This window comes from Rhinopithecus bieti, unplaced genomic scaffold (assembly GCF_001698545.2).
Source record: "Rhinopithecus bieti isolate Rb0 unplaced genomic scaffold, ASM169854v2 scaffold_10271, whole genome shotgun sequence".
In the NCBI taxonomy this organism is placed as follows: domain Eukaryota; kingdom Metazoa; phylum Chordata; class Mammalia; order Primates; family Cercopithecidae; genus Rhinopithecus; species Rhinopithecus bieti.
Window position 1 is genome coordinate 1,833,716 of NW_016806626.1, and position 12,568 is coordinate 1,846,283.

General features: G+C 33.0%; 1 protein-coding gene across 1 annotated transcript in view; it reads left to right on the forward strand.

The window, feature by feature from the left end:
* The window catches only part of TMTC3 (transmembrane O-mannosyltransferase targeting cadherins 3), a 55,410-nt gene that overhangs the window by 15,091 nt on the left and 27,751 nt on the right, over nucleotides 1-12,568 (forward strand). The window contains 3 exon segments of the mRNA XM_017877136.1: nucleotides 3,281-3,396; nucleotides 3,840-4,012; nucleotides 9,466-9,718. Of these exon segments, the coding sequence (XP_017732625.1) occupies nucleotides 3,281-3,396; nucleotides 3,840-4,012; nucleotides 9,466-9,718 (542 nt within the window).

The window sequence follows — 12,568 nt, forward strand, 5'->3', positions numbered from 1 at the left end:
AAAAAAAAAAAAACGTGTCTTAGAAACTATTTTCCCTCTTACTTACCTTTTCTAGAGTTGATTTTGGGGAAGGGACCACAGATCAATCTAGTTCACCATTTGACCAAAACAAAAACAGGGTAATGTTATTTTCTATACCTTTAACCTGCACTTCTGAAAATACTAATTTCTAACCTGAAAATACGTAGTTTACATTTTTCTTTTGTTTATTGCTTTCTCACAGTAGAGTGTGACCTTCATTAGGGTAGGTAACTTTTTCTCCATTTTTTGATCTTCATTTCCTAGAATGATTCCTAGTTTACAGTAGGTGATTAGTATGAGTATATTAAAGAAATAAGCAAGTGAATGAATGTAATATATTTTAAATTCTAATTGAAAAAATACTGAAATCTACCTTGGACCTCTCTTTATCCTCTTAACCACCGTGATACTTTGTACTCTTAGTAATTTTACCTTTGAAGCCACAGTTTCCACATCATCTTTGTGTTCCCTATTGTATCTAGTATACACTGGCCTGTGCAAAGGTTTTCAAGTTGTAATTATTTATATTCATTTTTACTTCTGTATTATTCATGTCCCATACCTCTTTTGTAAATATGGTCATCCAATTTCAGGGCCTTCATACTTGATTTTTTATTACTTTAGGTTTCTGCTTAAATATCCACTTAAATGTCATCAATGTCACTACTCATCTTTCCCAGTGGTGCTATTTTTATTTCCCTTCATTCTCTTTTTTCTTTTTAACACTTACACTTTGTCACCATTTGACAGAGTATATCATACTTGTCTCGCTTCCCTATACCCTTGAAATGTAGTAGATACTTAAAATAACTGTTTGAATAAGTGATGGATGAAGATGTGTTTCTTTTACATATGTAGAGTTAGTTTAGAAACCTGTATTTTGAAATGGGAATGGATTTAAGTGTCCTTAACTTATTTACCAGGTGTACTTGTTTTGGACAAAATCACATGTAGTAACTTTTAACCACGGTGATCTGATTATAAAATCAAAGTATTTATATAGTCATATACTCACTAGAGGCTGAATAACTGAAGTGATTGGTTTCAGTAAGGCATTTGCATTTATTACTCTTAGTTGGTGAGATTGAATTCAAGGTTATAAAAGGTGACTGTTTGCTTTTTCTTCCTTCGAGTAGAAATACAAATTATTGAGAAGCTCTGAATTTAAAATCAGAAGAACCATGAAGTCTTGTTCTCCTTATTCTTTGTTACTTTTTTAAAAATACCTCTACAATTCTTTCCTCATCTTAAAAATGGGTATGATTACATCCGTGTTCTTACTCCGTAGAGTGATTTTAAGATTCAGTGAAATCATATATGCCAAACTGGCTATTTAAACTGTTTAAAATATCTGCTTTCAATGCTGTTATTTTCTACGAGTTTTTATGTAGACATACGCATCCATTCATACTATTCTCTATATCCTTCATTCGCCTAGCTTACTCTCACCCCTATTTATTTATTTATGCATCCACCTTTCCCAGTTTTTCTATGTCCTGTATACCCTTCAAGGGCCAACATTAGGTCCAGCCTGTTTTGTCAATAACCATCTTCTGATTTCTTCCTCTATGAATTTCTTGTTGAATTTAGCATTGTAATATAATATAATCTAGTATATTAGTATTGGTGGTTTTGGCCTAATAAGATTATAAGATTTTTTTTAAAGAAAGAATATTATTATACTTAGTATCTGCAACAGTTTCGTGGGTTTGGTTTTTTCGTTTATTTCTTGTCTTTGGTTATTTTTTCTTTCAGTAATTTTAGTCTATAGCGTACTTTGAAAACAATTTCAAAAATAGGTGAATTTCTATATTAAGCCCAGTGACAAAAGAAAATGTATTCAATTCATGAATTCTGTTCTTGTTTATACTTAGATTTAAGTCAATTATTTGAATTTTTGCTTTAGTTAATATTCTTAAAACTGAGGTCACGGCCGGGCATAGTGGCTCACACCTATAATCCCAGCAACTTTGGGAGGCTGAGGTGGGCAGATCACCTGAGGTTGACAGTTCGAGACCAGCCTGACCAACATGGAGAAACCCCATCTCTACTGAAAAATACAAAATTAGTCAGGCATGGTGGCACATGCCTGTAATCCCAGCTACTCAGGAGTCTGAGACAGGAGAATCACTCAAACCTGGGAGGTGGAGGTTGTGGTGAGCTGAAACCATGCCATTGCACTTTAGCCTGGGCAACAAGAGCGAAACTCCATCTCAAAAAAAAAAAAAAAAAAGCAAATTGAGATCACACAGTCATACTACCAGATATTTTTTAAACTAGAAAAGAATAAGAGGTTATAGTTTTTCATAAGAAAACTGAAGCCCGGAAAAGTTGCCCAAACTCACAAGAGCACAATGAACTTTCACAGTTCATTACTCTTTAGTCAAATTACTGCTTTATGGTAGACAATTACTTAAAGTCGATGAAGTACATTTTTCATTTAAATATAACTTATAGAGTCTATTGCAAATTTTTTGAAGAATAGTGTTTAGGTGCCTATTTTTAACCACTTTCATTTTAGTTTTTATAAGAATGGGCTAGACACGGTGGCTCGTGCCTGGAATCCCATCATGGTGGGAGGATGGCTTGAGGTCAAGAGTTTGAGACCAGCCTGAGCAGCATAGCAAACAATATTAATTCTGTCTCTACAGAAATTAAAAAAAAAAAAAGGTAGCCAGATGTGGTGGCACATGCCTGTAGTCCTATTTGGGAGGCTGAGGCAGATGGATTGCCTGAAGTTCAGAATTCAAGGCTGTAGTGAGCTATGTTCACACCACTGTACTTACTCCAGCCTGAGTGACAGAGCAAGACCCTGTCTTAAAAAAAAAAAAAAAAGTATGGTACCCTACTTTTCCCAATAGTTTTAAATTTTAAGTTTTTAATAATTTATCAGTTTAATAAAGTATAAAGATATCTGTCATAATTTCAGAAATTTCTCTTCATTTCAGATTGATACCTCATTAATTATCAAACCTGTAAATTTCTCTTTTCCATATTCACCACCCTACCTTTGTTTTAAAAGTTAGTATTTGATTAAATAATTTTTCTCTCCATAAAAATTTCAGTTCAAATTATACATGTTGATATTTTGCTTTGAATGTATAAAGCAAAAATTAAAAAATTTAAGTGTATTTTAAAGTATGTCCTACTAATTAATGGGAAATAGCACTCATATGGATATGGAATCACAAGTAAAGTTTAAAATATCTTTTTTTTGCGTTATAAAATTGTTTTCTGAATTTCTGTTCTCAAATTGCAGCGTGGACTCCAATTGCATTGACAGTGTTTTTAGTGGCTGTTGCAACATTGTGTAAAGAACAAGGAATAACAGTTGTAGGAATTTGCTGTGTGTATGAAGTGTTTATTGCCCAGGGGGTAAGCCAAACTATAAATATATAAATTTACTTATTGATATATTTTATCCTAATTGAATCAGATTTTATTTACTTTTATTTTCTAAATGTATCATTATGTAAATTAATGTTTACCAATAATAATACCAGATATCATGTCTTATCCTCATACCTACTGAAAATTACTTAACATTTTATGATACTCTAAGTGTTTTCAGAACTGTATTTTAAATTTCAATAATGGAATCATTAGGCAGCTTGGAAAAGTATGCAATAATACTGTACAGTATAATTCATTGTTGGGTAAGACTGTTGAGCTCAGTTTTATTATTAGCTTCACACATTCTTCCACATTAATTTCATAATTATACTTGTATCTAATCTTGCAATTAGAAAGTACTACAGTATTAAAAACATTGAGATATGTTGTTATTTGTTGCTTAAATCGTTTATTTTCTTTTTCAGTATACTTTGCCATTATTATGTACTACTGCTGGACAGTTTCTCCGTGGAAAGGGTAGCATTCCATTTTCTATGCTACAGACATTAGTAAAACTCATTGTCTTGATGTTCAGTACGTTATTACTTGTTGTAATTAGAGTCCAGGTTATTCAATCCCAACTTCCAGTATTCACCAGGTACGAAATTCTGGTACTTTGTTTTCTGCATTCTTTTTTTTAACTTTGGATTTTAATGTTCATCAATGTTCCAGAAAGTATTTTATTTACTTTGTTTTTTAACAGTTTTATTAAGCTATATTAACATATTTTTTAAACTGCATGTATTTAAAATTTACAGATTGGTAAGTTTTGACATACGTATACACCCTTAAAGCCCCCACAATAAAGATAATGAATGACCCATCCCAAACTGGTTAAATGTTAAGGTTAGTGTTTAGTCTCTTCTATCCTTAGTGATTTTTGTCTACTCATTCTGTCAGTTACTGAAAGACCCATGTTGAAATCTCTGACTATACTTGCATATTTCGCTGTTTCTCCTTGCACTTCTATCCGTTTTTGTTTTACATGTTTTTGAAGCTCTGCTATTAGGTGCGTAAACAACTAGGATTGTTAAGTCATCTTGAGGAACTGATCCGTTTGTCATTATTAAATGAGCTTCATCCCTAGTAATAGTCTTTACTCAGAAATTCACTTTTTCTTATCCCAGCTATCTTTTGTTAGTGTTATGTGGTGTATCTTTTTCCATCTTTTTACTTTTTACCTGTCTATGATTTATGTATAAAGATTTCTTGTAGCGTGCATACAATTTGGTCTTTTGTTGTTTGGTCAGATAATCTGACTTTTAGATGGGATATATCATGATTTATATTTAATATGATTATTGATATAGTTTGATGGAAATCTGTCATCTTGCTAAAATTGTTTTATCTTTGTCCCATCTATTCTTTGTTCCCTTTTTTTTCTCTTTCCACCTTCATTTGGATCTTTTTTTAATATTTCATTTTATCTCCTTGTTGGCTTATTCGCTATAAATCTTGGTTGTTTTAGTGTTGCTTTAGGGATTTTAGAACATCCTCTGCTTATCACAATTTACCTTCAAGGAATATTCTAATTTTGAATATATATATAAAATGAAAAATATCAGTATATATAGTATAAATATATATAATACACATTTTATATATGTAAGAACTTAGCTTTTGNAGAAATTTCTCTTCATTTCAGATTGATACCTCATTAATTATCAAACCTGTAAATTTCTCTTTTCCATATTCACCACCCTACCTTTGTTTTAAAAGTTAGTATTTGATTAAATAATTTTTCTCTCCATAAAAATTTCAGTTCAAATTATACATGTTGATATTTTGCTTTGAATGTATAAAGCAAAAATTAAAAAATTTAAGTGTATTTTAAAGTATGTCCTACTAATTAATGGGAAATAGCACTCATATGGATATGGAATCACAAGTAAAGTTTAAAATATCTTTTTTTTGCGTTATAAAATTGTTTTCTGAATTTCTGTTCTCAAATTGCAGCGTGGACTCCAATTGCATTGACAGTGTTTTAGTGGCTGTTGCAACATTGTGTAAAGAACAAGGAATAACAGTTGTAGGAATTTGCTGTGTGTATGAAGTGTTTATTGCCCAGGGGTAAGCCAAACTATAAATATATAAATTTACTTATTGATATATTTTATCCTAATTGAATCAGATTTTATTTACTTTTATTTTCTAAATGTATCATTATGTAAATTAATGTTTACCAATAATAATACCAGATATCATGTCTTATCCTCATACCTACTGAAAATTACTTAACATTTTATGATACTCTAAGTGTTTTCAGAACTGTATTTTAAATTTCAATAATGGAATCATTAGGCAGCTTGGAAAAGTATGCAATAATACTGTACAGTATAATTCATTGTTGGGTAAGACTGTTGAGCTCAGTTTTATTATTAGCTTCACACATTCTTCCACATTAATTTCATAATTATACTTGTATCTAATCTTGCAATTAGAAAGTACTACAGTATTAAAACATTGAGATATGTTGTTATTTGTTGCTTAAATCGTTTATTTTCTTTTCAGTATACTTTGCCATTATTATGTACTACTGCTGGACAGTTTCTCCGTGGAAAGGGTAGCATTCCATTTTCTATGCTACAGACATTAGTAAAACTCATTGTCTTGATGTTCAGTACGTTATTACTTGTTGTAATTAGAGTCCAGGTTATTCAATCCCAACTTCCAGTATTCACCAGGTACGAAATTCTGGTACTTTGTTTTCTGCATTCTTTTTTTTAACTTTGGATTTTAATGTTCATCAATGTTCCAGAAAGTATTTTATTTACTTTGTTTTTTAACAGTTTTATTAAGCTATATTAACATATTTTTTAAACTGCATGTATTTAAAATTTACAGATTGGTAAGTTTTGACATACGTATACACCCTTAAAGCCCCACAATAAAGATAATGAATGACCCATCCCAAACTGGTTAAATGTTAAGGTTAGTGTTTAGTCTCTTCTATCCTTAGTGATTTTGTCTACTCATTCTGTCAGTTACTGAAAGACCCATGTTGAAATCTCTGACTATACTTGCATATTTCGCTGTTTCTCCTTGCACTTCTATCCGTTTTGTTTTACATGTTTTGAAGCTCTGCTATTAGGTGCGTAAACAACTAGGATTGTTAAGTCATCTTGAGGAACTGATCCGTTTGTCATTATTAAATGAGCTTCATCCCTAGTAATAGTCTTTACTCAGAAATTCACTTTTCTTATCCCAGCTATCTTTTGTTAGTGTTATGTGGTGTATCTTTTCCATCTTTTACTTTTACCTGTCTATGATTTATGTATAAAGATTTCTTGTAGCGTGCATACAATTTGGTCTTTTGTTGTTTGGTCAGATAATCTGACTTTTAGATGGGATATATCATGATTTATATTTAATATGATTATTGATATAGTTTGATGGAAATCTGTCATCTTGCTAAAATTGTTTTATCTTTGTCCCATCTATTCTTTGTTCCCTTTTTTTTCTCTTTCCACCTTCATTTGGATCTTTTTTTAATATTTCATTTTATCTCCTTGTTGGCTTATTCGCTATAAATCTTGGTTGTTTTAGTGTTGCTTTAGGGATTTTAGAACATCCTCTGCTTATCACAATTTACCTTCAAGGAATATTCTAATTTTGAATATATATATAAAATGAAAATATCAGTATATATAGTATAAATATATATAATACACATTTTATATATGTAAGAACTTAGCTTTTGTGCAGTTTGCATATGTTTTCCTTGAACATACATTGCTTTAAACAATTGTCTTAGAGGAATTTAAATAATAAAAAAGTATTTTACATTAACTATGGAGTCACCATTTCCAGTGTTCTTTATTCCTTTGTTAGGTAAGATTTTTATCTGGTACTATTTTCCTTTTGCCTGAAGGAATTTTTTTTAGCACTTCTTGATTAAAAATATCTGGTTTTCAAAGATATTTTCTCTGGGTGAAGAATTCTACACTGACTTTTTCATTCAGTATTCTGAAAATGTAAATGTACCGTCTTCTGGCTTATGTTGTTTTCAGTGGGAAAACCTTTATCATTCTTACCACTTTATGCTAATGTATGTTATGTGTATTTTTTTCTATGCCTTTTTTAATATTACCTCTTTATGATTGTTTCTTATATATTTATGTTTCTTGTGCTTAGTCAAACTGAGCTTCTTGAAATCTGTAGGTTTTAATGTTGTATAAATTTTGGAAAATGTTTAGTCTTCAAATATTTTTGCCATCTTTTCTTTTTTCTCTTTTTCTTGTATGTCACTTAAGTATATTTAAGTTTCTTGAAGTTGTTGCAGTGATGCTCTGTTTTTTCCCCTCAATCTTTTACCATTTTAGTTTGGATAGTTTCTTTTGCTATATCAAGTTCACTAGTCTTTTTTCCTCAATATCTAATCTACCCTTCATTTCATCTAATTATTTCTTACCTATGAATCTGTTTTCATCTTCAGAAGGAAGTCTGATTTGAGTCTTCTTTTGTATCTTCTATATCTCTACATGTTCTATTGCTTTAATGTCCTTGCCTACTAATGTCATTCCTTGGTCAGTTTTTATCAAATAAATTTTCTCTTCATTATAGGTTGTATTTCTCTGCTTCTTTGCATTCCCAGTAATTGTTGAACAGATACCATTTGTGAATTTTACCTTAATGTATTCTATAACTTTTGAGTTTTATTCTGGAATGCATTTAAGTTACTTGGAAAATGTTTTATCTTTCACTCTTACTTTTCTTCTTCTATTTTTTTGAGATGGAGTTTCGCTCTTGTTGCCCAGGGCTGGAGTACAATGGCGCGATCTCAGCTCACCGCAACCTCCACCTCCCAGGTTCAAGCGATTCTCCTGCCTCAGCCTACTGAGTAGCTGAGATTACAGGCACGCGCCACCACGCCCGGCTTTTTGTATTTTTAGTAGAGACAGGGTTTCTCCATATTGGTCAGGCTGGTCTGGAACTCCGGACTTCAGGTGATCCGCCCACCTTGACCTCCCAAAGTGCTGGGATTATAGGCGTGAGCCACCACACCCAGCCCAGTCTTGCTTTTAAGCTTTGTTTTGTGGAACCACATCAGCATTTAGGATAAGACTAATTTCACTTCACTACTGATGCAAGATCTTTTTGACTATTCGATGTGAACTGTAAATTATGATTTATTATTTTTATCTGAAAAAATATGTAAGTTGTGAGATTCCATATGAAAATTTTGAAATGATATTGTTTGTTCAAATAGTATTTATTTTATCAGATATTTGGTATGTTTTAGAAAATCAAGTCAAATAAGTGATAGTAGTTGATTTTTCATTGGCTTACTCATTTTAAAATGAGAAAATGGGTCTTTTAAGTACTATATATTATAGCCAACAAAATTTAGAACACAGACTAAACTAATGAAATGTATATATGTCATGGCCTGGGAATAGATAAACTATGGTATAAGTTTATGTTAGTATTTACTAAGAGAAAAAGTAGAACACAAATTGTTATATAGGCCTACACAGTTACTACTTTGTACTAGAAGTTTGGTTTTTAGCTTCCTAGGAGTCAAAGAGGGAAGAAAGCTTCTAGGTGATATGGTTTTCTCTCTCCATGATAGGAGAAAAATATACTAATTTTTTCCAGGAAGCATAATTTTAATTAACATTTAGCTCTAAAAGAAATGTCTCATGTAGGAAAGCATTGGTGAATGTTTTCAAAAGTGATTCATACAACACATACAATAAATCTTATACAACTTTTTGTTACTACTTTTAATCAAAAGGTTTAATGGAACACTTTTGCAGTATTGTAATATTATAGGATGCGTGTCTGAATTATTCTAATAATAAACAGACATGGATGACCTGCTTGCCTTTCAAATAGTCCTTCATAAATATCACTTCTCTGAAGTAGATATTTCATAAAGTTTTGATAGTTTGAACTCTAGCAAGAGTCTGAGTTACACATAACATTTATCTGTGTCTTCTGTTTAAAAAGATGATATATAAAATGTTTATTGTTTAGTGTTTTATTTATGTAAATAATTATGTATTTTAAAAGTTTTATTGGTAATCATTTTTAAAATCCTTTATACAGGTTTGATAACCCAGCTGCTGTAAGCCCAACTCCTACAAGGCAACTGACTTTTAACTACCTCCTTCCTGTGAATGCTTGGCTTTTATTAAATCCTTCGGAGCTCTGCTGTGATTGGACCATGGGAACAATACCACTTATAGAGTCATTACTAGATATTCGAAATCTGGCCACATTTACTTTCTTTTGTTTTCTGGGGACTTTGGGAGTATTCAGTCTCAGATACTCTGGTGATTCCTCCAAGACTGTTTTAATGGTAAGAAACTTTTCTTAACTTTTCAAATGATGTTACATTCAGTTGAATAAGTAAGAAACTACATTTAATTCAGCAAAAGCATATTTTTAGAAGCATTCCTTCCTTTGTTCAACAGCATCCCAATTTATAAAGGTATTTCAGTTATCCCAAAATTCGCAGTTAATTTGCAGGCATAATTTGACATATGTTCAGCACATAAAATATTTCTTACCTTTATCCAACTAAATTATATGCTTTTTGAAGAAATTGATTATACTGTATTTTATTTGTTTTCTTGGCACAGAGAACAATGTCATGTAAGATACACAACTAGCAATACAGAGCTTTTCAGTTCTCATGAGCAAGGTGGTTTTTATTACTCCTTTAGATAGCTTTTACTATGTTCAGAGAACTCTGATTATTTGAAAAGTTTGTGTGTGTGTGTGTGTGTGTGTGTGTGTATGTGTGGTTATTTTTCTGTACTTTTTTTTTTTTTTTTTTAATTTTCTTACCCTGCCTCATTTCATACTCGTAAGGGTTCTGTTTTCTCTTGCTTTTAATTATTAAAGACAGGCCCGGGCGTTGGCTCATGCCTATGATCCCAGCATTTTGAGAGGCCAAGGCAAGTCGATCATTTGAGGCCAGGAGTTCAAGACCAACCTGGTCAACCTGGTGAAACTCTCGTCTCTACTAAAAATACAAAAATTTGCTGGACGTGGTGGTGGGTGCCTGTAATCCCAGCCACTCAGGAGGCTGAGGCACAAGAATCACTTGAACCAGGGAGGTGGAATTTGCAGTGAGCCAAGATTGCTCCACTGCACTCTAGTCTGTGTGACAGAGCAATACTCTGTCTCAAAAAAATAAAAATAAAAATTTATTGAAGACAATAGTATATTTTCTCAGGCATTTATTATATGTCAGAAAGTATGTTTAATGAATTGCAGATACATAATTTTTTGCTGTGGCCACTAGATTGATTTATTCATTCAATTAAAAACAGACTGTACCCTTCGTACAGTACAGCATTTTAGGCACTGAGGTTTTGATAGTAAATACACAATTCACGTTTCCAGAGAACTTACATTCTAGAGAAATTTGAATGTCTGAGATACAGAATAGATTGAAAGATTGTGTTTTCTATTATCCTTGAACATGTTTGCGTTACTGTTGAAACATCCCATTGGACATTTTGAACAGCGCTTTTTGTCTGGAGTTCATAGAAGATACTTAAGCTACACATAGAAATTTTATTCATTAACATAGAGGTGGTAATTGAAACCAGGATGTAGATAAGGTAGACTGTAGATGAGGTTATAGAGCAGCCTTTCTCAACTGGGGTTTTGCCAGTTCTGTCCAAGATGGTAGCTGTTAACATTCTAGATGCACAGAAGTTCACTCATACTCATAATGGAAGCCTTAGAGTATTTGGTGTTAATTCTCCCCAGGAAACAGTTGAGTGGGCTAAATACAGTGAAAAGAGAAGACATCTACAACTAGGTCTTGAGAAACTCCTATATTTAGATGTTGAAGAGAAGGATCCTAAATGGGAGATATATCAAATGAAGAGAAAGGTAGGAAAGTGTATTAAGAAAGACCAAACGGTTAACACTAACAGATGCTCTTGAAGGAGAAAGATCTAGAATCTGTTGGATTGGACCTCTTTTAGTCTGTAGTTACTTAAAGGAAATCTGTTTCTGTGCAGTGAGTGATTTGATAAGAAAGTGAAGAGAGCTAGTATAGATAACCTGTAGGAATAAGTTAACTTTGACTGTTTCAAAGGATGGGATAAACTTGATTTATTTCCTACCTAAGTAAGGGAAGACTATGCTGGTCAGGCAGTGGTTTCAAGTATAACAGACTGCTAATCTTATGTAGGGCTTGGGGGAAGCATTGAGATCTGGCATTGGTAGACCTTCAGAGGTAGGAGGGAGTGATGTCAGGGAGATATTGTTGATTGGTTGGCATATAGAAGCATTTTTATTGGAGTACTCAGCTACTCAGCTGACTTTTAGAAGAATGCGGATATCCCTGATGGGTTGGCTTGCAGGAACATATTTATTAAGTTGAAATGTTGATTGGTTAAGTGGTGGACTTAAGTTGATTAGTTAAGCAGGCTACTTGATACTATGGCAACAAAATCTTTCCTAAGATCATGGGAACTTGTTTTGTACCTGAGGTATGTAACGAATAGGGAAGGTAGCTTAAAAGATGTATTGTTAAAGATGTTTAAGGCTGGAGAGACGAGAGCATGTTTAAATATAGATAGGAAGAATACAGTTGATTAGAAAGTAGTTAATAAATTAGAGAACGGATAATTGTTAGTGAAGTTTATGAGGAGCAGGAGATACGGAGCACAGGTTTGGCCTGAGATAGAAGAGACACCCCTTATGTTACAAGAAGAAAGAAAATGAATGTGGATGTTAGTAGGTTTAGGAGCAGGAAATTGAAGAAATTCTTGTTTTATGGCTTTAGCTTTTCCCTGTAAATTAGGAAATGTAGTTGCCTGCTAAAAGTGGCATGAGTCAACAGTTTGAGAAAAGTAATGAAGATTCAAAGCAGTCAAGAAGAGTGGAACTTTCGGCCAGGCGCGGTGGCTCAAGCCTGTAATCCCAGCACTTTGGGAGGCCGAGACGGGCGGATCACGAGGTCAGGAGATCAAGACCATCCTGGCGAACATGGTGAAACCCCGTCTCTACTAAAAAATACAAAAAACTAGCCGGGCGAGGTGGCGGGCGCCTGTAGTCCCAGCTACTCGGGAGGCTGAGGCGGGAGAATGGCGTAAACCCAGGAGGCGGAGCTTGCAGTGAGCTGAGATCAGGCCACTGCACTCCAGCCTGGGCGACAGAGTGAGACTCAGTCTCAAAAAAAAAA